The 23,603-nt window shown below is 33.3% G+C and overlaps 4 protein-coding genes across 5 annotated transcripts; 2 read left to right on the top strand and 2 right to left on the bottom strand.

The window, feature by feature from the left end:
- Window positions 1–11: 11 nt before the first annotated feature.
- ecd (ecdysoneless cell cycle regulator) lies at window positions 12–3,200 on the top strand. The gene is made up of 5 exons (XM_011070138.2): window positions 12–485; window positions 573–1,066; window positions 1,303–1,810; window positions 1,968–2,169; window positions 2,272–3,200. The coding sequence occupies exons 1-5, from the start codon at window positions 212–214 to the stop codon at window positions 2,699–2,701; spliced, it is 1,908 nt and encodes a 635-aa protein (XP_011068440.1). The 5' UTR covers window positions 12–211; the 3' UTR covers window positions 2,702–3,200.
- LOC105154534 (tether containing UBX domain for GLUT4) lies at window positions 2,846–6,546 on the bottom strand. Its single transcript, XM_011070125.2, has 8 exons — window positions 6,407–6,546; window positions 6,070–6,317; window positions 5,911–5,966; window positions 5,578–5,827; window positions 4,290–4,754; window positions 3,858–4,215; window positions 3,591–3,756; window positions 2,846–3,526 (listed from the first exon to the last, which is right to left on the bottom strand). The coding sequence occupies exons 2-8, from the start codon at window positions 6,154–6,156 to the stop codon at window positions 3,358–3,360; spliced, it is 1,551 nt and encodes a 516-aa protein (XP_011068427.2). The 5' UTR covers window positions 6,157–6,317; window positions 6,407–6,546; the 3' UTR covers window positions 2,846–3,357.
- A 79-nt stretch (window positions 6,547–6,625) lies between these two features.
- On the top strand, window positions 6,626–9,458 carry Naa60 (N-alpha-acetyltransferase 60). Its single transcript, XM_087416690.1, has 2 exons — window positions 6,626–7,249; window positions 7,922–9,458. Exons 1-2 carry the CDS (start codon window positions 6,898–6,900, stop codon window positions 8,497–8,499), a joined length of 930 nt encoding a protein of 309 aa, XP_087272816.1. The 5' UTR covers window positions 6,626–6,897; the 3' UTR covers window positions 8,500–9,458.
- A 403-nt stretch (window positions 9,459–9,861) lies between these two features.
- Window positions 9,862–16,388, bottom strand: Cmtr1 (Cap methyltransferase 1). Of its 2 annotated transcripts, none has more exons than XM_087416683.1 (4): window positions 15,719–16,388; window positions 15,477–15,549; window positions 13,193–15,368; window positions 9,862–12,798 (listed from the first exon to the last, which is right to left on the bottom strand). In XM_087416683.1, exons 2-4 carry the CDS (start codon window positions 15,484–15,486, stop codon window positions 12,258–12,260), a joined length of 2,727 nt encoding a protein of 908 aa, XP_087272809.1. In that variant the 5' UTR covers window positions 15,487–15,549; window positions 15,719–16,388; the 3' UTR covers window positions 9,862–12,257. The 2 variants fall into 2 exon arrangements, with proteins under 2 accessions (XP_087272809.1, XP_011068469.1); XM_011070167.2 differs by having other exon boundaries at window positions 15,761–16,387.
- Window positions 16,389–23,603: the final 7,215 nt, after the last annotated feature.

Here is a 23,603-nt window from a genome sequence, read left to right as displayed (position 1 = left end):
CGGTCCCACATAGGTTATGGTTCGTGTCTTAAATAATGCAGTAAACAACTTCAGTCACGCTTTTTATCGGTCTATGCGGTCATCCACGAGGAACGCCCATGGCAGCCGAGCGCTGTGAGACAATCCCGCGTCTGTTCCAAACTGAACCGGTGAACGCGGTGACGTAGGCTTGCGCACTCGACGGGAGGGAATACGATTTTTGGGATTTTAAATGCGACGCCAGAAAATGGCAAATGCAATGTTCACGCACAAGATCAAGGTGGAGGATACCATCGAGTGTTTCCTCTATCCCAAATTCTGCTACGCATCCGACCCGGATGCGGTGACGGAGGCGAGATTGAGCGAGGAGATCGCCAAGTACAACGAGGAAATCGCCTCGTTCGTCGGCGATCATATCTGGCATAGTGACAGCTTAAATTTCCGTCCTAGAACCAAGCAGGCGATGCTGCTGAATCGAACTCTCGAGGGATCAGCGGTGGAGGAAGGTGGATATTTTTATTTCCACTTGTTGCAGTTTTATTCCTTAAGATAATCAACTAGCCAATAAGAATAATTAATCATTTTTTTGCCAGATTACCACACCTTACCTCACATTTATGCAATTCAGCGTTTTGATGAGGATATAGGGGATGAATGGTTGACGGTGTTTCTAATATTTAGGCTCACCAAAGTCTTTGACGGATTGATCGCTAGAGTGGTAGATTCGGACGGAGAGTTTCTTCTGATAGAAGGTGCCCATGTCCTGCCACTCTGGGCCAGCCCTGAAACGTGCCAGGATCGTGTGTTCATTCATAACGGTGATATTCATGTTATTAGAGAAAGGGGAACGTCGTTTCCCAATTTATTAAATAACATAAACGGCAAGCCACATATCTCTAAGATGTCCGAGAAGGTGCAGCTTGTATTACAAAAGCGAATTGGCATTTATCCTGATGAGATTCAGAAGAGGAAGCACAAGGCCCGGGCCTTCCTTCCAGAGAAGGCTGCCTCTATACTTCGTCTAGAACCAAGACTCATAGCTCTAGCGATTAGAACTATCTGCCATTCGGATCCACTCGAACGCAAAGTACAATAGAATTAATTTGATTTTTTACGTACACAAGGTGGTTCTTAAGTGTTCTAAAAAATTTGTAAAGTAATTCCTCATATTTAATTCAGTATAAAAATGGATTAAAATTTAATTCGGGATATGAGTTTAAGGATTCATCTCTCAAAATCTTTTAGAATACTTAAGGATCTCCGATTTTGTACATCATATTTGTCGATTTTGTACATCATATTAGTTATTACAATGTATTGTAGGTTTGTCGTGCCATGAGATATTTCCCTCCCGAACAACGAACCATGGTCAATGTTAAAATGACTAAGTGTTTGTACGCGATGGCGACGCACTGTCGTTATACTGGTGATCCAAGAACAGGTTGGAACATACCACCTGCAACTTGCTCAAAATACAATGCTCATGTTCTCGGAGTTAAAATAGCATGCGGCTTAGAGATGTTAGTAGCTCGGGCCAATGAAGAGCGTAGAAAACGTATCAAAGAACAGTCGGACGTTCCCGACGATGCTGAAAAATTAAAGCTGAATGAATCAGCTTTCAACGCTTACTTAGCTCGTTTAGAAGCGAACGGTTATTTTAGAGATCTGTTGGAAGGTAGTCAGGAACATGATAAGCTACTATCTACGGCGAAAGAATATTTCTTGAAGCATGCTACTTTATTTGATAATCTAACGAATTTGTACGAAAGCGATGCTCAAAAAGTCTTAGAAGCATGGGAGAACATACAGACGAATGACATTGAAATGCATGGTAATTTATTTACATATTTAAATGATTTCTAAAAAGTAGCATACAGATGAATTAGTAGTATATAAATATTTATACTATTTTAAAAAGTAGTATGCAAATAATTTCCAAACTGTTAAATACACATTTAATTATAATGAAGTATATTTTCTGTACATAGCTCAAGATGAGAGTACGCTGAGTCCTGCAGATACCAATAGTTGGCTAAATGTGGACCCAGCGCAGTTAGAAACATATTTAAACCAACACTGGGGCAACGTTAAGGATAAAAAATTAGAAAAACAGGAATCTTTAAGTCTCCGAGAAAAAGTACAATCGTTTCTCAATCAAACCAGTGATATTGATGGCGTGCATTTCTTAGGGTATGATTTCTATCTGTCGGAGAAATCGACAATTTTGGGAATCATCATCATAATTTATTAGCAAAATATGAAAAAGTAGATAATTGCTAATTTCATTTATAGAGAACAATCAATGGAGAATGACATGCAAGACGCAGAGGATGGCGCGCGAATAGATTTCGATGCAGATGTTTTCGATAGTACGTTAAGAGGCATTCTTGATTTAGTTGTTCCGGGAGGAGAGGACGAGTTCGAGGGTAGTTCAGAGGGATCACTGGGTGGTGATGACGAGGATAAAGGTGGCGATATGGACAAGTATATGCGGCTATTAGACTCGCAATTACAATCGCAGATGGTAAAAGACGAAAGTTTGGTAGCGGATGATGACGATAATAATAGCACGGATCCCGTAGAGGCAAGTTTGCGAGAAAGTATCGAAGCCGAGGCCGGCGGCTCCGGCCCGGCCGGGAACATAATCGGAGGTCCTGTCCGAAGGCTTATGCACTTGCAGTTGCAATCGCCTACGACGGTACCGCCCGACTTACAAAGTTAATGGCACTAAATATATAATAGATGATTAACATAGTCGATTCACATTAACATTCGTAAACATTATTACAACCTTCGCTTCATTCTGCAAGATACATTAAGCATTTGCCATTTCAACAAGGAGAAAAGACAATGGACTAAAATCTCGTTACTGTCTAAATTATTACACATTTATTACTTAAAATATATACTTAATGTTATCGATCAAAGCACCTTTATCACGCAGTTAGTACCATGGATACATATTTCACAATTGTACTTTTCATCACTCGCTATATCACTGTTTTTCATACAAATTATATAATTATATATACAGATATAACATATAAGATGTTATTATCGCGGCCATAGAGTTAGATATTAAGAATCCTACTATTTGTATATGTAGCATTTTGTTTCCACTTTTGTAACTAATTTTACTAAGCATCAAAGTCTTACGTGTAAAGAGCTTTGTACAATTCAATTAGAATAATGAGAGACACGGACGTTTGTTGTGTACAGAATTTATATATTTCATTAAGACTTGTTAAAAGAACTTACGTTATGATGACATGTATACGCGTTTGTGCTAGTGTATACATTGATCTTCATAGAGTCCCGTGTAGCCTATCATTTATATTAAAATTTAAGGAACCTCTTTCGGTGCTGTTAGGTAATTGATTATTTGAATGCCTGTTTGAACCATTTTGGTGTTTTGTTTTGATTCTGAGTTGATGGCAATGATGATTTGCCGCTACCGCTTGGTCCCGGAGTGACATGATTGCTCTCGACAACTGTGCCTCTATCACTTTCAGTCGTTAGATCTTGTTCTTTCCGCATCGTGGCGATTCTATAGATAAGTATGCAAAATTTAATGACAATCTGTATTAAATGATGCCATCAATATATCTTACCTAGATTTCACAGCTTCAATACCAGCGGCTCTAGGATCTGTCAGTTGTTCTTTTACATTCGAGTTTAGCGATGATGGTCCAGAATAATAAACGATAGCAGAGGGAACAAGATTTTCGTCTATTAGTCGTGCGTCGGGGTTTAAAATATGCTTTGGTGGGCTAGTATCTGAAAAGAAAAGAATATATAATAAAATTTTATCCATAATAAAATTATTACATGTTTGCCTTTGCATAAAATGAATGTGATAATTGCATGTCATTACTCACAGATAGTGAATTCGCAGTCTGGATTCTCCAAATAGCTTTTGATGAAATCCTTGATAGCTTTGATAGTCTCTAGCGGTTCAAATAAACCCTGAAGAACGAATTGGTCGGGAAATTGTATGCGAATTACGGCGCGACGATATTTAACTAATCGATCCAGAATGTGCTTATTTTGATCCAGCTGACGCTGCGCCTCCGTCAGAAGCGGAGCGTCCTCGAGTTGCTCTCTGCGACGCTTAGCATCTCGTAAAAGTGTCTTTGCGTCGTGTAGATCGAGGTCGAAAAAGCTATCCGGCAATTCCTCCCTCGGCAATGCCTGAGTTCCAGCTTGATTGAACACTAGAGCATTTCTCTTTCCTAACTGTAATACAAAAATTCTCGATAAGTAAATCTATCACTTGAACGCAATTGCACGTATGCACAATTACACCTTACAAACTTAATTTCATACGCGTTTTCCTGAACTTCTGCACATGTTTCTGCAATATGCCGATTTGTGCCAGATTTATCGTGATCTTCGTGGCTGGATGCAATAGAATGACTTTCTTTTATCTTAAATGTATCTTTCTCTTGTTTTTTATCACTAAGCGCATCTACTGTCTCATCTTTTATGTCTATTTTTACTTTATCTCTCGATTCTTCTTGATTTTCTATTTTTGATGTACTTTCTGTTGGTAAATTAATTGTTTCATTTGTCTTACTATAGTATGGTGAAGATGATGGCACTTTTCGGTCACTCGATGAATCATTCGCGACTGACTTTGGAAGCAAAGGCGTAGATATATGTGCCTGAGTTTTTAATTGTTCATGATCACGATACATCAATCTCAATATTGCTTTTCCGCTATTGAGTCCAAGCGATTTTAATGTTGTTTTCTCTAACGCTTCTTTGCCACACACCTGGAAAGATTTGAGCCGTTTACTTTCAACCTCTCTCATTCGCTCGCATTAAACATATAATTATACAACAATTTCTACGGTATACCGTATCGCTTCAAAAATGACCCAATTAAAAAAACGTGATTTTGAATTATTAATCATGAATAAAGAGTAAACATTATCTTATCAATCATTAAAAGTGAACTAACTTCATAAAAAATCGTCAAAATCATCACAATTCAAATTCTTGAAGAGTAGTGAAACGAAAATGACAAAAATGATTGAATTTTGTCATGTTAAGAATACATTCTTTTTGCCAATATTCTTTGATTATTACAATATTAATAATTTTATATTAAGTTGGAAAATATGTAATTTTCTCCTTTCCTGGGAAAATTCATGGTAAATTTGGTCACTTGTACTACAGGATTAGTGCATAAAACAAAAAAAATATATATATTAATATATATTGTTTTTTACCATTTAATATTTTATGTTTTAACATTGATAATGATCCGATCGCGATCGAAATGTTTGTTTATTGCTAGCACTTTGTGATTAAATCTTAACTAAAGAATGTAATTGTTTCTTTACTTATGTTCCAACTTCTACATTAAAAATGTAATTTTATAAAAATTTTTTGGCTTGTAGCCCTTTTTCTTTCTTGTTTTAAATTTTATGAACCTTATTACTAATAGACATTATAAAAACTTAACTTTTACCTCCACCTTTGAAGGAGTTTAATTCTTTATAGAAAGATAGGAGTTTATATGAAAAACCCCTCTTAATCTTTAACAAATCATCTCTTAAAATTTTTTATTAGAAATATCCTGTATTTACATACTTCACGATGCATGTAGATCAACACAGCTCTCTCAAGGTCAGAATTGGGATACATTTCCATCAACGCTTGAGCCAACGTTGTATCTGGCGAAAACTCGCGCAATATTCTCTGTCCATCCTCCGGTTGAATGCCAATTGTGACATTCGACATGGTACGAGTTTTTGTACAGGCCACCATCTCCAACTGAGCATTATTTGGCAAACCAGTGAAGCGGAATATCGTATTAGGATCTAGTATCTGACGATTGTGTCTGTAACAACAATGAGAGATGTAATGTATGGTTTACAGAAATTATATCATTGTGGAAACCGAAGTCTCAAGTGTCATGCTCACTTAATGTCATAGTCGTCGACGTTAAAGCCCTGCTTCTGACATACCTCCTCCAAAACCTGCAAGAAAACCTTTATTTGAAAATCATATCGAGGATATCTTTTTTATTTTGATGAAACGTATTCGAATATAAGTATCGTGCTAAATCCTCGTTGGACTCACCTGCAGGATCGTCGTATTAATCGTAACTTTTACATTCTGCCGGCGACCGTTTGGCGCGAGAACGATAACCGTCTTGTTTGCCGCCATGGTGACCAGCGAAACTTCAAAGAGGTGCGCTGAATGGCTCAACTGTCGCGAAATCAACCTGTCAACAGCTGATTCGAAGCAACTCGCTCACGCAGACGTTCCACGTGTCTCTTGATCATCCCCTCCTAAGGTCGCGTAAAGTCTCGTGTCCACCAACTGATCTGTTGTCAACAAAAAAAAAAGAAATAAAAATATTCGATCGTATTTTTATTGGAAAGAACATACGATTCTTTACTGTGAAAATAGTTACACTTGTATATACTGTTATTTTTCTGGATCGTTTCACGAATTCGAAACAGCTGTCACGAATGTCACGTCATGACAGTTTGTGTACTACACGCCGTTGATAGGCTATTATTGACGCTTGCGCGCGCGATTTAGATAACAATCGTACGTTGGCAAGGATCCAGGGTGGTCCAGGGGAGTCATCGAGTTTGTGTGGCCGACCTGCACGTGCACCACAGGCCATTTACGCGGGGGGGAGGGGGGAGGGCGGAGGAAGGCGCGAGAAACAACGAACGTGTGTCAAGCCCGTTCACCGTACAGCGGGAAGCGGGAATCGCGTGAACCGACAATAAAAGCGACGGAGAGAAGAGACAGGGACACCCGCGTGTCGCCGTGTGTTTACATGCGACGAACGACTGCCGTCGCTATCGCCGTTATCTGACGTCTTGCCACCGTTCGACCACACAACGACACAAATGATGACCTGCGAGGTGAGACCTGGCAAGCCGTGGCACGATGGTCGTATCTTTTAACCGGTACCTGCCGGTGATACTGCCGGAGATTGACGACAGCGAACCCGACGGCGCCGTCGCCGCGAGCGACGTCGGGCCGCCCGACGTCAAGCAGCGCGCTTCGTACATCACGGATGAGCCTGTTGCGAGGAATTGTTCGACCAGCACCAGCACTATCAGCGGCGGCGGCGGCGGTGGCCCGACGACGACGGCCTCCGTGACAACGCCGGCAGTCACAGTGACGACGTCGGCGGTCACAGTACCGCTGTGCATCCTGGGCGAGGTACAGCTGCGCTTCCTCTGTCCCGACGACCTGGAGGAAGTACGATCGCTCTGCCAAGATTGGTTCCCCATAGGTGAGCGTCTATCCTGGAAGCAGCATAACTCTTGCCTACAAAAGGAGAATAAGATGCAAGATTGGAAGATATTTTTGTAATATAATTTTAATTCTTTAACACTTTCTCTCTTTTGCTTTTTTGAAATCTACTTTTGATTAATAAAAATGTATATAATTTGAAAAAGACGAGAGAAAAGAAATGGGTCTTGACATCTCAGAAGAAAGAGAGCTTGACACAGAAATAACAAAAGTATTGCTTATATATACAGTCTCAAGTTTCAAAACAAAAATTTGTAAGAGAATCTTCAGACACTAATGTGCCTGTTTCTATCAGTATAGATTAATTTGAATCTTGACATGGTGTAATATAGTCAATCATTACATTCTTGTTTATTTACTAATGTTAAACAAAGATGAAATGATCATTGTTACACTATGTCTCTCACTGAAAAGCATCAAATATTTCATAAATTGTACAATTAATTTATTTAATCTAAGTTGTAATTTATTTGTAGTCTATCTGTTAATTGTAATTTATATGTAGCTACTAGAAATATTTTTTTTTTATTAAGTACCACGTTTTCTGTTTGTATTATATTCTAAAATAATTGCTATAAATAAATAATATAATAAAAAGTGTTTTTAACTTAGATAATAAAATAGAACTAACGATTAATTTCTACCTGCACAGATTATCCTTATTCATGGTATGAAGACATCACAAGTTCGTCAAGGTTTTATGCACTTGCAGCAGTGTACGGTGGAGTAATAATAGGGCTGATTGTCGCAGAAATAAAGCCTTATGCCAGATTGAACAAGGAGGATCGCGGCATCTTGTGCTCCAGTCTGGGAAAAAATTGTTTAGTGGGTTATATACTTAGTTTAGGAGTACGTCGCGCATATAGGAGAAATGGCATAGCGTCATTGCTACTGGAACAGTTACTCGCTCATGTCACCGCTCCAGAACGTTCCTCCGTAAAGGCAGTCTTCCTACACGTGCTCTCCAGCAACGCTCCCGCTATATTGTTTTATCAGAGGTGTCACTTTCGACTGCACAGTTTCCTTCCGTATTACTACTCGATCCGAGGAAAATGTAAGGACGGTTTTACATATGTTCTTTACATCAACGGCGGACACGCACCCTGGGGTATTTGGGACTGGGTTCGTCACTTGGCCGGTGCGATGACCAGTCTCATACCGTGCAGAGTACCACGATGGATTTGGCAACGTCTTTTATGGGCAACCACCATTCTTTCGTACCACAGATGATACATTTTGTGATTTATTATGTTCCATTACATATTTATTTTTCTCTTTTGGATTATAGAGATATTATACGCATGTAAAGTGCCATAAGTTGACCAGTTCAAGTAGTTAGCCATATTGCGTAGTCCTAATGCAAAGTTAGAAATGGACATTGATCAAAGATCGATTTATATAACATGAACAAATATTCAAATTCGTCTAAAGTTTGGGCAGCAAGGCTTCAGAGTATCTTGGCACAACTTTTGTTACCAAGGATTGCTAGTTATTAAGTACATATCGTTATTACAATACTGTTGTAATAGTTCGAGATGTAACTGCCAAAATTAATTAAGTTTAAATAATTTGCACACGTTAGGACTTAATATATCTTCCATCATTTTTAAAAATTATAATACTCTAAATTTAATTGTTAATTTTAATGAAGGCACAAACCTTGACATAATTAAGTATATTTGTTTATCTTTCGTTTGAAAATTGTGTACTCTAATTTTTTTTTTTTTTTTTTTCTACGAGGGTAGGGGGAAATCTTCAAAAGACCCCCTAGGGCCCGTACCCTAGAGGAGTGCCGGACTCGAGACATTTGCATCGCGATACTGCATATGTCTCGCCTAACGGCTAAAACCCCCTCCCTTTTTTTCCTTAAAAGATCCACTTGATGAGCATCTACCGAGTATCATTCTCATATTACTTTCGGGAGATGCTCATCTATAATTTTATCTATTTAAAACATCCCAAATTTCTATGATTTTTTTATTTCCAAATTTGTAGAGAAATTTGGAGATCGAAAATCATAGAGCAAATTATGATCTTTTAAGCAAAAATGATTTAAGACTGCATAATTACGATGTCATACTTTGTACCTCTGCTGCCACATCGACTGTATAATATATGTATAAACTGTGTACATATTTTGTATATTAAATAAATACTTAATATATTAACATGGAACAATGAAAGTAAAATGAATTAATAATCCATCCTGATTACTAGAGTATTTTGAAACTTAGTAGAATCTAATAAAAGTCAAAACGAGTTTTAAGTTAAAACTTAAGCTGTTAGCAACGAAATATTTATATTTTAATATATTACAATAAATACAATAAAATAGACGTTTCGGCCTTATATCAGGCCATCTTCAGTATTACAAAATTAATGTAAGTTATAACAACGTCTTTTTTATTGTATTTATTGTAATATATTAAAATATAAATATTTCGCTGCTAATAACTTGCACTCGTGGTGTATGCCCTTTTAATCACATTGTTTTAGTTAGAATCTACTTGGAAAGCAACTTAACTAACTTATACTAGAAATACCAAACAATTATTACTTGATTCTGTTTATATTTTTTAGATTCATGCCGTATTTTTCTTTTTTGTAAAACAAAATTCTTTTTTTAGAAATTTTCTTTTTTGAGAAATTTTTTTGACTTCAATATCTTTTATAAACATTTGTTTTTTATAACTTTTTTTTATTTATTTATTCAGTCTTTTTTTTTTAGTAAGAAATATTAGTACTAAGATAATTTTACACATATGGTTATATGTTTTTATATATTTACATAATATATAAATATCTTGCATACATATTTACATATATTTGACATTTTTGTATTCACTTATCATACTTATCTTTAAAGGTGATCCTACATAGTCAATGATACTAAACAATAATATTGAATCAATAGCATTGACAGATGTATCAACATTTTTAGTTTTTTACAACCTTATACGATCAATATTATTAACAATATATTTCATTTTTGTTTTATGTACATTATCTATTGCTCTGTGACATGAAATTCTAATGAAGCGCTGATGCTTGAGAATCAGTATTCTTTGTTAATCTATCAACATTATAACTACATACGATCAGAAACATTGTTATTTTTGTCAATATTGACAGTATTATTGATGTATAGGGTCACCTTAATTCTAATTGGTATTCGCTCTGAAATTTTTTTAATTGTCCTTCGTGTATTTAGTATACCCGACAAAACTTTAAATTATTGTATCTTTCAATTGGTTTTAAAATCTAAGGAAAAAGATTATGTAACTTTTATGTAAAGTTGTGAAAAATATTTGTTATAAATAATGTTTCACAACGTTCGGTATGTAAATGAAAAAACCGTCTGGGTCCACTAGATTCGCGAATTAGGAATAATTTTTGTACTGAAAGTGATTATTCCAACACATCTAAAAAATTAAGATTTTTATTGAAAATAGTACGCGAATGTGAAAGCAAATATAATTAAAAAAGTTTTTTAATAAAAATTATTATCTTATTTTTTTAGATGTATTAGAATAATCACTTTCAGTACAAAAATTATTCCTAATTCGCGAATCTAATGGACCCAGACGGTTTTTTCATACCGAACGTTGTGAAACATTATTTATAACAAATATTTTTCACAACTTTACATAAGAAAAGCTATCATAGTAGAAACGGTGAATATGATTTAAACCTGATACGATGCATACGTTGGTTTTAAAAAAAGTTTGATTATCACGTCGACTGCATAATATATAGTGAAGATGAATAAATATATAATACGCGTGTACATCGAGAAATATTTTACCTTCCATTTGGAATATATATATATGAATTATATATTCCAAACGATATATCAAATGATAATTCAATCTTTGCATTTTATACCTATTTGCCCTCTTCTTACATCATTATCATATTTACAAATAGGTGAACATATGAAATCGTCGAGAATACTTTTCATGTTTTACGGTTTTGGTATGTAAGATCTTATTCTAGTCTTGTTTGATGTGTAACGCATTAAATATATCTTCTATTCCATCAATATCGGATTTTATTTTTTCTTAACATTTAAAACTCACTTAGGTTTAATCGATTGTATCGTAAATCGTAAGCAATGCAATAATATGATCATGAATAATGTAATGAATAAAAAACTGATCAGTTTCATTCTATGTATGCAAAAAAAGAAATAATGATTTTATAATAAATCTCATAGCGAATTCGATTGGGCGCACCAGTGTGCATTGGTGCATATTCTAAGAAGAATATATATTTTATAATTCAAAATATATTTGCATTTCATTATTATATTAAAATTAAATCAGTGTGCAATGGCGTACACTGACTTTAATATGTACCAATGCACACTGGTGCGCCCAATCAAATTCGCTATGAGATTTATTTTAAATTCATTATTTCTTTTTTTATCTTAAAATATAACACCGTTTCTACTAGGATAGCTTTTCCGTCCTATAAAAGTTAACATAATAGTAAAAGTTAATGGCTATGTTTGCACTGAGAGATCGGTTATGTGATTGAAATAGTACCTCTTGATGTATTAGAAGAAGACGTGGAGTTTTTAAGATATCTGAGAGATTCCAACGAAACTTTAGGAAAAAAACAGATAATAAATTTGTTAAAAATTGCTGCATTTTGTGTTGGATCTAAGATCAGATCATCTCTCAAGTGTTTACAGCAAGGGACTTAAATAATTTAGGTCGAATTTGGAATATAGACCGTAGCTTAATTTCACGGTGTAAACATAGCCATTAACTTAATTACGATTTGAAGGCATTTGTTCGTCTCATTCTATGTATACATATATTTTTTTCGACGCATATGTCATGTACAAATCTCTATAAACGTCGTTAAAAAATGAATTTTTCCTAATATTTCGTTCTTAAAATCGATTTGTATGTACAAACTATATACATGCAAATGTAATTTTACAATATGTACAGTAGATACATATGCGTTTGTATTACAAGTTAAGTACTTCTGGGAAGTAATGTTTGATTTATCATTTGAACTAAGGTATTCATATTCAAAGTATCGTTTGTATCATGCGGCCAACTCCAAACAACTCGTTCCTTAAATGCTTGGTCGAAACTTGCTACAGCATCAGATGGTCTATTGTTCAATTTGTTTCGAACTTCATATTCCGATTGTCTAGTTAATGCATTAAAAACATAAAATTCATTAGCCTTTTGGCTAAGGTGACGTGCCCATGGTTTAACAATACTTCGTATGAATATCACGCTGTTAAATGCCGAATAAACGGGTTCTTGCACGGGTTCCTGCAAATTCATTTCACCATATTCTGTTGTATTAACCGTCATGTCGCGTTCCAATGGATTCTTCGTGAGTTCGAAAGCGATGTTCGATGATAACTTTACGCGCTGATCTGTTATTCGTAATCTTCTATATATATCTGGTGTCAGTAGGAATCTTTCTTTAGCACGAATGCAAGTGTAATCATTCGGAGCCGGCTTCCATAGTGCGTCGCAAAATTTCCTCGTGAGATTGGATCTGAAATATCAAATATGACACATCAAAATATTAGTTGTAAGTAATACAATAATTAATTAAATGTTATTCTGTTAAACTTGTATTCATGTATTTAAATTTAAATCGATGATATTTATATTTTGAATACATATTTATATTTGAACACATACTTGCTTTAACATTAAATTAAAATTAACATGTTAATTTTTTAATTTGATTTATGTTCATTAATTTGCATATTTTTAATTTATGTAATTTTAATTAAGAATATGCAATTTTAATTAAGAATATGCAATTTTAATTAAGAATATGCAATTTTAATTAAGAATATTCGAGCTATTATAAATATCAATATTTTACATTATGGTATCAACATTTTATAATTTTGTTGACGAAACAAAAGAAAAAAACTTACCGATGGGATAAATACAGCTTGCTTACATCCTCTCCACCAAGCATGTATGCATCTATAATATGTAGTGCTCTTGTCTTTGCAAAATACGTTCCTGTCCATTTTGTTTCGTTTACTAGTTCAGCATATACAAGAGTATTGGACGGTAGCTCGATTTTTATTCCTTTGTCTGCTGCAGTCCTCCATTTGCCTTTTACATACCGGTACACCTGTTTTCTTCCTAAGCTCAAGTAAAACGTCGCCAACTTATCTTCCTCGAGATACGGGCCCGAACAACACGGCATACAATACCAATCATATGGTTGATTTAATATCGTATTCCGTACGTTGTCATTCTTTAATTTAGTCACTTCACATTTGAGCAACCCAATGGAGTTACCTAATATTTCCTGCACTTTGTCTTGCGGTTTTGATATTTGAGGCCTTACTCTAGTTTTGTCCGGCAAATTCCAATACTTGAGGCATTCTTTCCGCATCTCAGCTTGCTTAGATTCAATCAATGTTGAATCTTCACAAAATGCAGCAATTTTTAATAGATTTACGATCTGTTTTCTTCCTAAAATTTCATTGGAATCTCTGAGATATTTTAAAAATTCCGTGTCTTCTTCTAATACGTTAAAAGGTACTATTTCTATTACATCACTATTGCTATCGTCTCTTCTCGAAAGCAAGCAATTAATTTGAGATAGATAATTCATCACCATTTGCGTATCCTTTTTCTTCCTTTTACATATCAAGTAACGTTCTGAATTAGCTGGTCTGGAAGTATTAGGCTTGAAAATTGAAATACTTTCAAAGCAATGATACATCAGATAAACAAGCCCAACGCTAAATGATGTAAATAAATCGAACAGTTTTGTAACAAAATGTCCACCTGGTCTCACTATCATCAACGCCACTAAGCATTGACATAGATATAATTGCTTCGATAAAATCTCCTGTATATTTTCTTGACCTTCCACTGAAAATCCTCCATCTGACATCATGAAATGTACGCCTTTACCATCAGTATGTCCCATCACTATCGATCTAAACTCCCTTTGATTTTGCGTGTCAAATACATCTCCATTGCCTTTGCTGCCATAAAACGGATGGAAAGTTTCACATGGTCCAGCAAAGAAGTCATCCAATGAAAAATCATTTTCGTTCTTCAAAGTGAATCCAAATCCTTTGGCGTGCCACTTCTTTTTTGATAAAATGTATTCGCTGAAACCACCTGGACCAGCACACACATCTGCGAAGTACAACAATTCATTGGGATCAACATTTTTCGGATTAGTGAACATAAAATCACATGCTCTGTCTATATTCGCCATCTTGACTGCTGCACGATTCAAGAAGTTTACACATCGAATTGTTTCGAATGGATTTGAACGCGTTCTTGCTTTACGCATTTCTGCTTTGTCCAATCTGTCAAATATAGTTTTAGAATCAATGATCTGCCTTATAATATTTGGATTGCAAAACATGGTCTCATCATCCATAGTATGTTTCTTCGGACCATACTTTATCCAACGAAGTAAATTCATATCTTTAAAAGGTGCAACAGAATGTATGTTTTGCAACCATTTAATATCTTCCATAACTTTTATTTCTTCTTCTGCAGGATCCCACTTCAGGCTTGCTTCCTTGAGACCCGGTACGTAATGTCCTAATCCTCTTCGTCCACGTTGCTTAACTGCTTCTATTGGTTCGACACGACCTTGATCGTCTTTTCCAAGACCTTTACCTGGCTTGTATCCCATTCTTTCCATCATATGCTGAATTTTCTGGGGTACTTTACTTTCGTTGGCATAAACTTCTGCATTATCCATCACTTCATTTTCTTCAATATACTTCTCTCCTGAAGACATATTAGTATCAAACACTTCTCCATTATTCAATTTCTTCCTTTTATTCTGATGTTCGTAAACACTATCATGATTGGTATCCATTTCATATCTATGCTTTTTGCTATATTGATCGCTATCATAGATAGAAATTTCTTGCTCATGCTGTTCTCCATTATATGAAATCATTGAGTTATCAAAGTTATCATAGTGATACATATTTGTATTTTGTATCACGTACTGGGAATCTTTATTAACATTACTAATGACATCCTGTTGAGAATAATTGTCAAAAGACTCTGTCATCCTCGGTGTAACATCCTCACTACTGGTAATACTATCATCAGTACCTAACAAAAGACAACATTCTATTTTTATAATCTATTCTATAATCTTTATTCTTTAGAATTTTACAAATATAGATTAAATATATGGAAAATAAAAAGAAGAATACATACTACTATCCATGCTGTCTGCTAATTTCAGTCTCTTCTTAACGTTTGTGAAGGTTTTCTAACCAATTCTCTTAACCTATAAAGTAAATACGTTTATAGAAATTTAAAAATTACTTGGAAGAAATTAATATGAAAATAACTTTTTATAGTATTTTAGGTTTTAACAAAAATTATAGATTTTGAAGTGAAAGCTTTATAATATATAGACAGCAAAAAGTTTGAAAATTTGTAGATTTTATAATCACCTAAAGTCATTTTAATGAACGTACATTCTAACGTGTACTTACTAGAATATAAATGATAGTAAAATCTATCACGATATGCTATTTAACTATAATTTATTCATGTTTATAACATCTTTTTCTTTTATAATATCTTTTATTTATAAACGGTCATTTGTCATAAGTCATAATACTACGCACAGCACAGTGGCCCAAAGCTACCCGAAGCAACCCAAAAACCCCAAAATTATCGAGTACAGCCTATATATATTAGTATATATAGAGCTGCGTTCAGAAACTTCTGGGAATTTACGGGTGTACCCGTACCTAAAAGTGCTTTATATGGAACCGTCAAGTCTTTTTTATATTGTAAATATTGTATTTACATTATATTTAAATGTCAAAACATGCGCAATGATATGTTAAATAATTTAATTGAAATGCATCTAATGTATATACATTGCTGATAGAGGCATCTTATAATTTATGTTATATAATATAAACAAATATAAATTTTCAATATTATACAATATGTTAAAACAGTAGTGTAAAATGATCTTAATCTTTCTTAATTTATTTTGCGTCAAGTATCTACACAGATTATTGCATTAAGATTTAGATTTATACACAATATTTTTTTGCTGAAGATCCACGCATGTAACCTAACCATGGTACCTTAAAGGTACTTTTTCAAGCTCATGCTTAACGCTCATTCTCAGTACACATAAAATGCGGGGAATTATCAGCACTATTTGTGTCCATGTTTTACGTTTAATAAACAACAAAGATAGAATGACAGAGAAGAATAGCGCTAACAGCGTTTCTCCGAACGCATTAAATATAATTCATAAATCTATATAACAAATCAAATTAACCAAGACTCCTTATAAATTAAAGAATTGAAAAGGATACGGGCAGTAGAAGTCAAGCGCAGAAGTCACGTAAATAATATATGAAATAATCTATGAAGTGTAAAACTTATTTTTTATTCACTAAAATAAATTAATCTTTAAATAATTTTAATCTTTAAGTAATTTTAGTAAATATTTTATGAATTATAGAACTGGCGCTATTAGCGCTTGACTCCTACTGTCTGTATCCTTTTCAATTATTTGATTTATAAGGAGTCTTGGTTAATTTGATTTGTTATATAGATTTATGAATTATATGATGCGTTCAGAGAGACGCTGTTAGCGCTATTCTTCTCTGTCATTCTATCTTTGTATATATTCTTTCCAGTTCTATAATTCATAAAATATTTACAAAATAATCATAAACAGGGATTCATAAGAGAAAATAAGGATTTATTTTAAATGTTTTATACATATTTTTGTAATCTTAAGTAAATTGCACAGATCACAAATATAATATAAATATTATGAAATATTTATTGTAAATATTGTAGTAAATTTATTACACATTTATAATAAATATTTCATAATATTTATATTATATTTATCATCATTAATGTTATGAAAACAAATAATAAAATATTATAATTTAAGTAAAAAATATTTACTAAAAATATTTATTTATTTTTTATCATAAAATTACATAAAATATTTAGTCTATATTTTAATAACATTTTTAATAAATTAAGCTTTATATAATATTTATTATAAATATTTTATGTTGTTTGAATATGATCAAAATTGACGCTGGACAATGAAAATGTATGAAAAGGATGTAGCATTATAACGCTGCACTCTTAATTTCATGGCGTTATGATGCTATACATTTTCATCTGAATTAATTCTATTTATGTTTATTGTATTAATGCTATTTTTAATTCTATTTATAAATTTTCAGCTCGTTTACGGAATTTTATGGCGTCATGCAACGGTCGAACAGCCGCCATCTTATATTGCACACACGAAGGCATGATTCCGTCCACGTCGTGTACTGTTGTGTGCGATGCATTTCGGATCGCGAATTATGTATTTAATTCAAATTTTTGGAAATATTCCAATTATATATCGTATTCGCAAACGAGTTTTTCTGTACATCGTATATAAATACTATTTAATTCAAAATTCTGAAAAATGAAGTTTTTTTCAATCCAATTATATTCAATTGAATCCAATTATATTCTAATAAATTTGAATCCAATCAAATTTGAATTGAATTTTTAAGATGTACATTCGGATAGATAAAATTTTTGAATCTAATTTAATCCATTCTCATTTACCGAAACCATATTAATTTCTTGCGATTTCAGCGTTCCCTCGGTCAAGCAATCTTCTAAAACTATATATTTTCTGATACTACATATTTTGAAAAATTTTAACTTACCTATTTAAAGATTAATTTGTAGACTAAAACGGGAGCAGCAACAGTTAATCGCAGCCGTCCGAAATAAAGAGAATCGCAAATAATAATGCAAGGCACAATTGAATTAGACGCACCTCCTTAATCAGTTTAAGACTCTCTGACCTTTTCCTTTTTAGGGCCCTTAGCAACAGAGTAGATCTATCCCTTTTCCTCTGCCAATTGAACTAGTCAACATGACTGGTGAAATTGGACTGTCTAGAAACTGCCAGTGCTAAAAATCTCCTCTGATTGGTTCGTGACTTTTCAAGACCGTACTTAAGACGGTCATGAAATAAGAATCGACTATGAATATCGGCCTTATGCCTAGTTCACACTGGACGCGATGAACGACGAACGATGAGCGATATCCAATAAAAGCAGTGCTTTTTCTCACATGACGACACAAAGTAAAGCTCTTATTGGCTCGTCGCTCATCATTCTCGAGGACCAGAAAGAATCAAGGGAAAGTGGATAACGTTCTCTTTTCTAATTGGTTCCGCCATTTTTTTCACTCGCAAATGTGCATGTACACGCACCGGCAGGAATTACAATATTACGTGTAATTTTGACTCATTGTAATAGCTTTGCATGCATTTATAAATTTGCAGTATACAAATGAAATATTAATATTTTGTACCGAAAAATTGCAAAATTAAATTTACAGTTAAATATAAGAATATATAATAAAATATAAAAAAAATGATATAATAGGCGTGTTCCGATATACACTGCCAATACTGAAAATCTACAGTATACGTAACGTGAATTATAGATTCTCAGTATTAGCAGTGCATATCGAAACACGGCCAATGTAATGCCGCGTATCGAACGCCAGGGGACACCATTTCTGCTGGTGCGTATACGTATATCAGGGTATCGATTCTTTAACTTTTATCATAGTGAAAATGTGAGCCATCTCACATCGCGCGATTCCATAACTTTCGTTATGATGAAAAGGTGAGCTATCTCATGGGAATTCATTCAGAAAGAAATTTCTTGTCGAAAAGTGAGATTCGAGAGAGAAAGACAGATAAAGCGAGAGAAGAACCATATACCCGTATTCATAGACCTCAGACCTTATACTTAAAGCTTCCTTAAATTTATCTTTAGATGCAGCAGCCAATGAAATAATTTACAGAGATCTAATAATAAATTTAAGAAAGCCTTAAATGTAAGGCCTGACTATGAATATGAATAATATACATCCAGCGTGTTGATACGATAACAATTTTAAGATTAAATCCGTTAAATATTGTTTTGCACAAAAGAAAAAAACTTAAAAGAAAAAAATCTGTAAAATGGCAATGTATTGGGTCATCTAAAAAGTATCCGCGGTTTTTTTGTCACTAGATGTGTTGACCATCAACAGAAAAGCAAAAACAAATTCTCATAAATTTTATGAGGTCCCATCCCGGGATTATGGGAATTTACGGGTGTACCCGTACCTAAAAGTTTATATGGAACTATCAAGTCTTTTTTATATTGTAAATATTGTATTTACATTATATTTAAATGTCAAAACATGCGCAATGATATGTTAAATAATTTAATTGAAATGCATCTAATGTATATACATTGCTGATAGAGGCATTTTATAATTTATGTTATATAATATAAACAAATATAAATTTTCAATATTATACAATATGTTAAAACAGTAGTGTAAAATGATCTTAATCTTTCTTAATTTATTTTGCGTCAAGTATCTACACAGATTATTGCATTAAGATTTAGATTTATGCACAATATTTTTTTGTTGAAGATCCATGTAACCTAACCATGGCACCTTAAAGGTACTTTTTCAAGCTCATGCTTAACGCTCATTCTCAGTACACATAAAATGCGGGGAATTATCAGCACTATTTGTGTCCATGTTTTACGTTTAATAAACAACAAAGATAGAATGACAGAGAAGAATAGCGCTAACAGCGTTTCTCCGAACGCATTAAATATAATTCATAAATCTATATAACAAATCAAATTAACCAAGACTCCTTATAAATTAAAGAATTGAAAAGGATACGGGCAGTAGAAGTCAAGCGCAGAAGTCACGTAAATAATATATGAAATAATCTATGAAGTGTAAAACTTATTTTTTATTCACTAAAATAAATTAATCTTTAAATAATTTTAATCTTTAAGTAATTTTAGTAAATATTTTATGAATTATAGAACTGGCGCTATTAGCGCTTGACTCCTACTGTCTGTATCCTTTTCAATTATTTGATTTATAAGGAGTCTTGGTTAATTTGATTTGTTATATAGATTTATGAATTATATTTGGTGCGTTCAGAGAGACGCTGTTAGCGCTATTCTTCTCTGTCATTATATCTTTGTATATATTCTTTCCAGTTCTATAATTCATAAAATATTTACAAAATAATCATAAACAGGGATTCATAAGAGAAAATAAGGATTTATTTTAAATGTTTTATACATATTTTTGTAATCTTAAGTAAATTGCACAGATCACAAATATAATATAAATATTATGAAATATTTATTGTAAATATTGTAGTAAATTTATTACACATTTATAATAAATATTTCATAATATTTATATTATATTTATCATCATTAATGTTATGAAAACAAATAATAAAATATTATAATTTAAGTAAAAAATATTTACTAAAAATATTTATTTATTTTTTATCATAAAATTACATAAAATATTTAGTCTATATTTTAATAACATTTTTAATAAATTAAGCTTTATATAATATTTATTATAAATATTTTATGTTGTTTGAATATGATCAAAATTGACGCTGGACAATGAAAATGTATGAAAAGGATGTAGCATTATAACGCTGCACTCTTAATTTCATGGCGTTATGATGCTATACATTTTCATCTGAATTAATTCTATTTATGTTTATTGTATTAATGCTATTTTTAATTCTATTTATAAATTTTCAGCTCGTTTACGGAATTTTATGGCGTCATGCAACGGTCGAACAGCCGCCATCTTATATTGCACACACGAAGGCATGATTCCGTCCACGTCGTGTACTGTTGTGTGCGATGCATTTCGGATCGCGAATTATGTATTTAATTCAAATTTTTGGAAATATTCCAATTATATATCGTATTCGCAAACGAGTTTTTCTGTACATCGTATATAAATACTATTTAATTCAAAATTCTGAAAAATGAAGTTTTTTTCAATCCAATTATATTCAATTGAATCCAATTATATTCTAATAAATTTGAATCCAATCAAATTTGAATTGAATTTTTAAGATGTACATTCGGATAGATAAAATTTTTGAATCTAATTTAATCCATTCTCATTTACCGAAACCATATTAATTTCTTGCGATTTCAGCGTTCCCTCGGTCAAGCGATCTTCTAAAACTATATATTTTCTGATACTACATATTTTGAAAAATTTTAACTTACCTATTTAAAGATTAATTTGTAGACTAAAACGGGAGCAGCAACAGTTAATCGCAGCCGTCCGAAATAAAGAGAATCGCAAATAATAATGCAAGGCACAATTGAATTAGACGCACCTCCTTAATCAGTTTAAGACTCTCTGACCTTTTCCTTTTTAGGGCCCTTAGCAACAGAGTAGATCTATCCCTTTTCCTCTGCCAATTGAACTAGTCAACATGACTGGTCAAATTGGACTGTCTAGAAACTGCCGGTGCTAAAAATCTCCTCTGATTGGTTCGTGACTTTTCAAGACCGTACTTAAGACGGTCATGAAATAAGAATCGACTATGAATATCGGCCTTATGCCTAGTTCACACTGGACGCGATGAACGACGAACGATGAGCGATATCCAATAAAAGCAGTGCTTTTTCTCACATGACGACACAAAGTAAAGCTCTTATTGGATATCGCTCGTCGCTCATCATTCTTGAGGACCAGAAAGAATCAAGGGAAAGTGGATAACGTTCTCTTTTCTATTTGGTTCCGCTATTTTTTTCACTCGCAAATGTGCATGTACACGCACCGACAGGAATTACAATATTACGTGTAATTTTGACTCATTGTAATAGCTTTGCATGCATTTATAAATTTGCAATATACAAATGAAATATTAATATTTTGTACCGAAAAATTGCAAAATTAAATTTACAGTTAAATATAAGAATATATAATAAAATATAAAAAAAAAATGATATAATAGGCGTGTTCCGATATACACTGCCAATACTGAAAATCTACAGTATACGTAACGTGAATTATAGATTCTCAGTATTAGCAGTGCATATCGAAACACGGCCAATGTAATGCCGCGTATCGAACGCCAGGGGACACCATTTCTGCTAGTGCGTATACGTATATCAGGTATCGATAGACCTCAGACCTTATACTTAAAGCTTCCTTAAATTTATCTTTAGATGCAGCAGCCAATGAAATAATTTACAGAGATCTAAAAATAAATTTAAGGAAGCCTTAAATGTAAGGCCTGACTATGAATATGAATAATGGACATCCAGCGTATTGATATGATAACAATTTTAAGATTAAATCCGTTAAATATTGTTTTGCACAAAAGAAAAAAACTTAAAAGAAAAAAATCTGTAAAATGGCAATGTATTAGGTCATCTAAAAAGTATCCGCGGTTTTTTTGTCACTAGATGTGTTGACCATCAACAGAAAAGCAAAAACAAATTCTTATAAATTTTATGAGGTCCCATCCCGATTTCTTTGCCACTACTAAAAACTTTAAAAAACTTTTGCCACTACTAAAAACTTTAGTAAAAATTACCTGTACAATCTTCTCTTCCCTATGAAATTCATTATTAGAAACCAAAAAAGGATTTGATACATCTCTGAGTATTTTCCGAGTAATTCTCATTTCATTGTGCAGTTCAAAAACCTCTTCATCTTCCTCATTATTAAGTAATAAAGTAGCCATATATTGGGTCATCTAAAAAGTATCCGCGTTTTTTTGTCACTAGATGTGTTGACCATCAACACTATCTGAAAGAAACGCTACAGCATATCTTTTACAGAAAGGAACTCATTATATTGGGTCATCTAAAAAGTATCCGCGGTTTTTTGTCACTAGATGTGTGTTGATGGTCATATATCTAGTGACAAAGTACCGCGGATACTTTTTAGATGACCCAATATAATTAAAAATTGTTTTGTTTAAAAATTGATGTTATAAAAAAATGCATATTTTTATAATTAAAATGAGATAACAATTAGAGAGAATCCGTGGAAAACGATTTCCCTCTCATTCTCTTTTCCATTACGCCATTGAATGGAAAGAGACAGAGATGACCGTCTTCCACGGTCCGTCTCTCTTATTTTCATCGATCATCAATTTCATTTTGACACATGGATCTTGCAGTTCATCCTCTGTCTTTGATTTACATTAAAGGCTTAAACACACAATAGGCAATAGGCATAGGCAACAGGAAATAACGAGCGGTCCAATCAGAGCTCTGATATAAGTTTGATATTATATCCCAGAACTCTGATTGAACAGCTCGTTATTCCCTGTTGACTGTGCTTATTGTGTTTAAGCCTTAACGAAATACTATTAAAGACGGTCGATCTACGAAAAATTTTTGTCATTATCAATTGGATAATTACAATATGATGATATTATCGACAATTGATACAAATTTA

Source organism: Acromyrmex echinatior, chromosome 2, assembly GCF_024713525.1.
Source record: "Acromyrmex echinatior isolate Ae372 chromosome 2, ASM2471352v2, whole genome shotgun sequence".
NCBI classification, from domain to species: Eukaryota; Metazoa; Arthropoda; class Insecta; order Hymenoptera; family Formicidae; genus Acromyrmex; species Acromyrmex echinatior.
The sequence above is the reverse complement of the archived record's forward strand: the minus strand, read 5'-3'. Positions and strand labels throughout refer to the sequence as shown.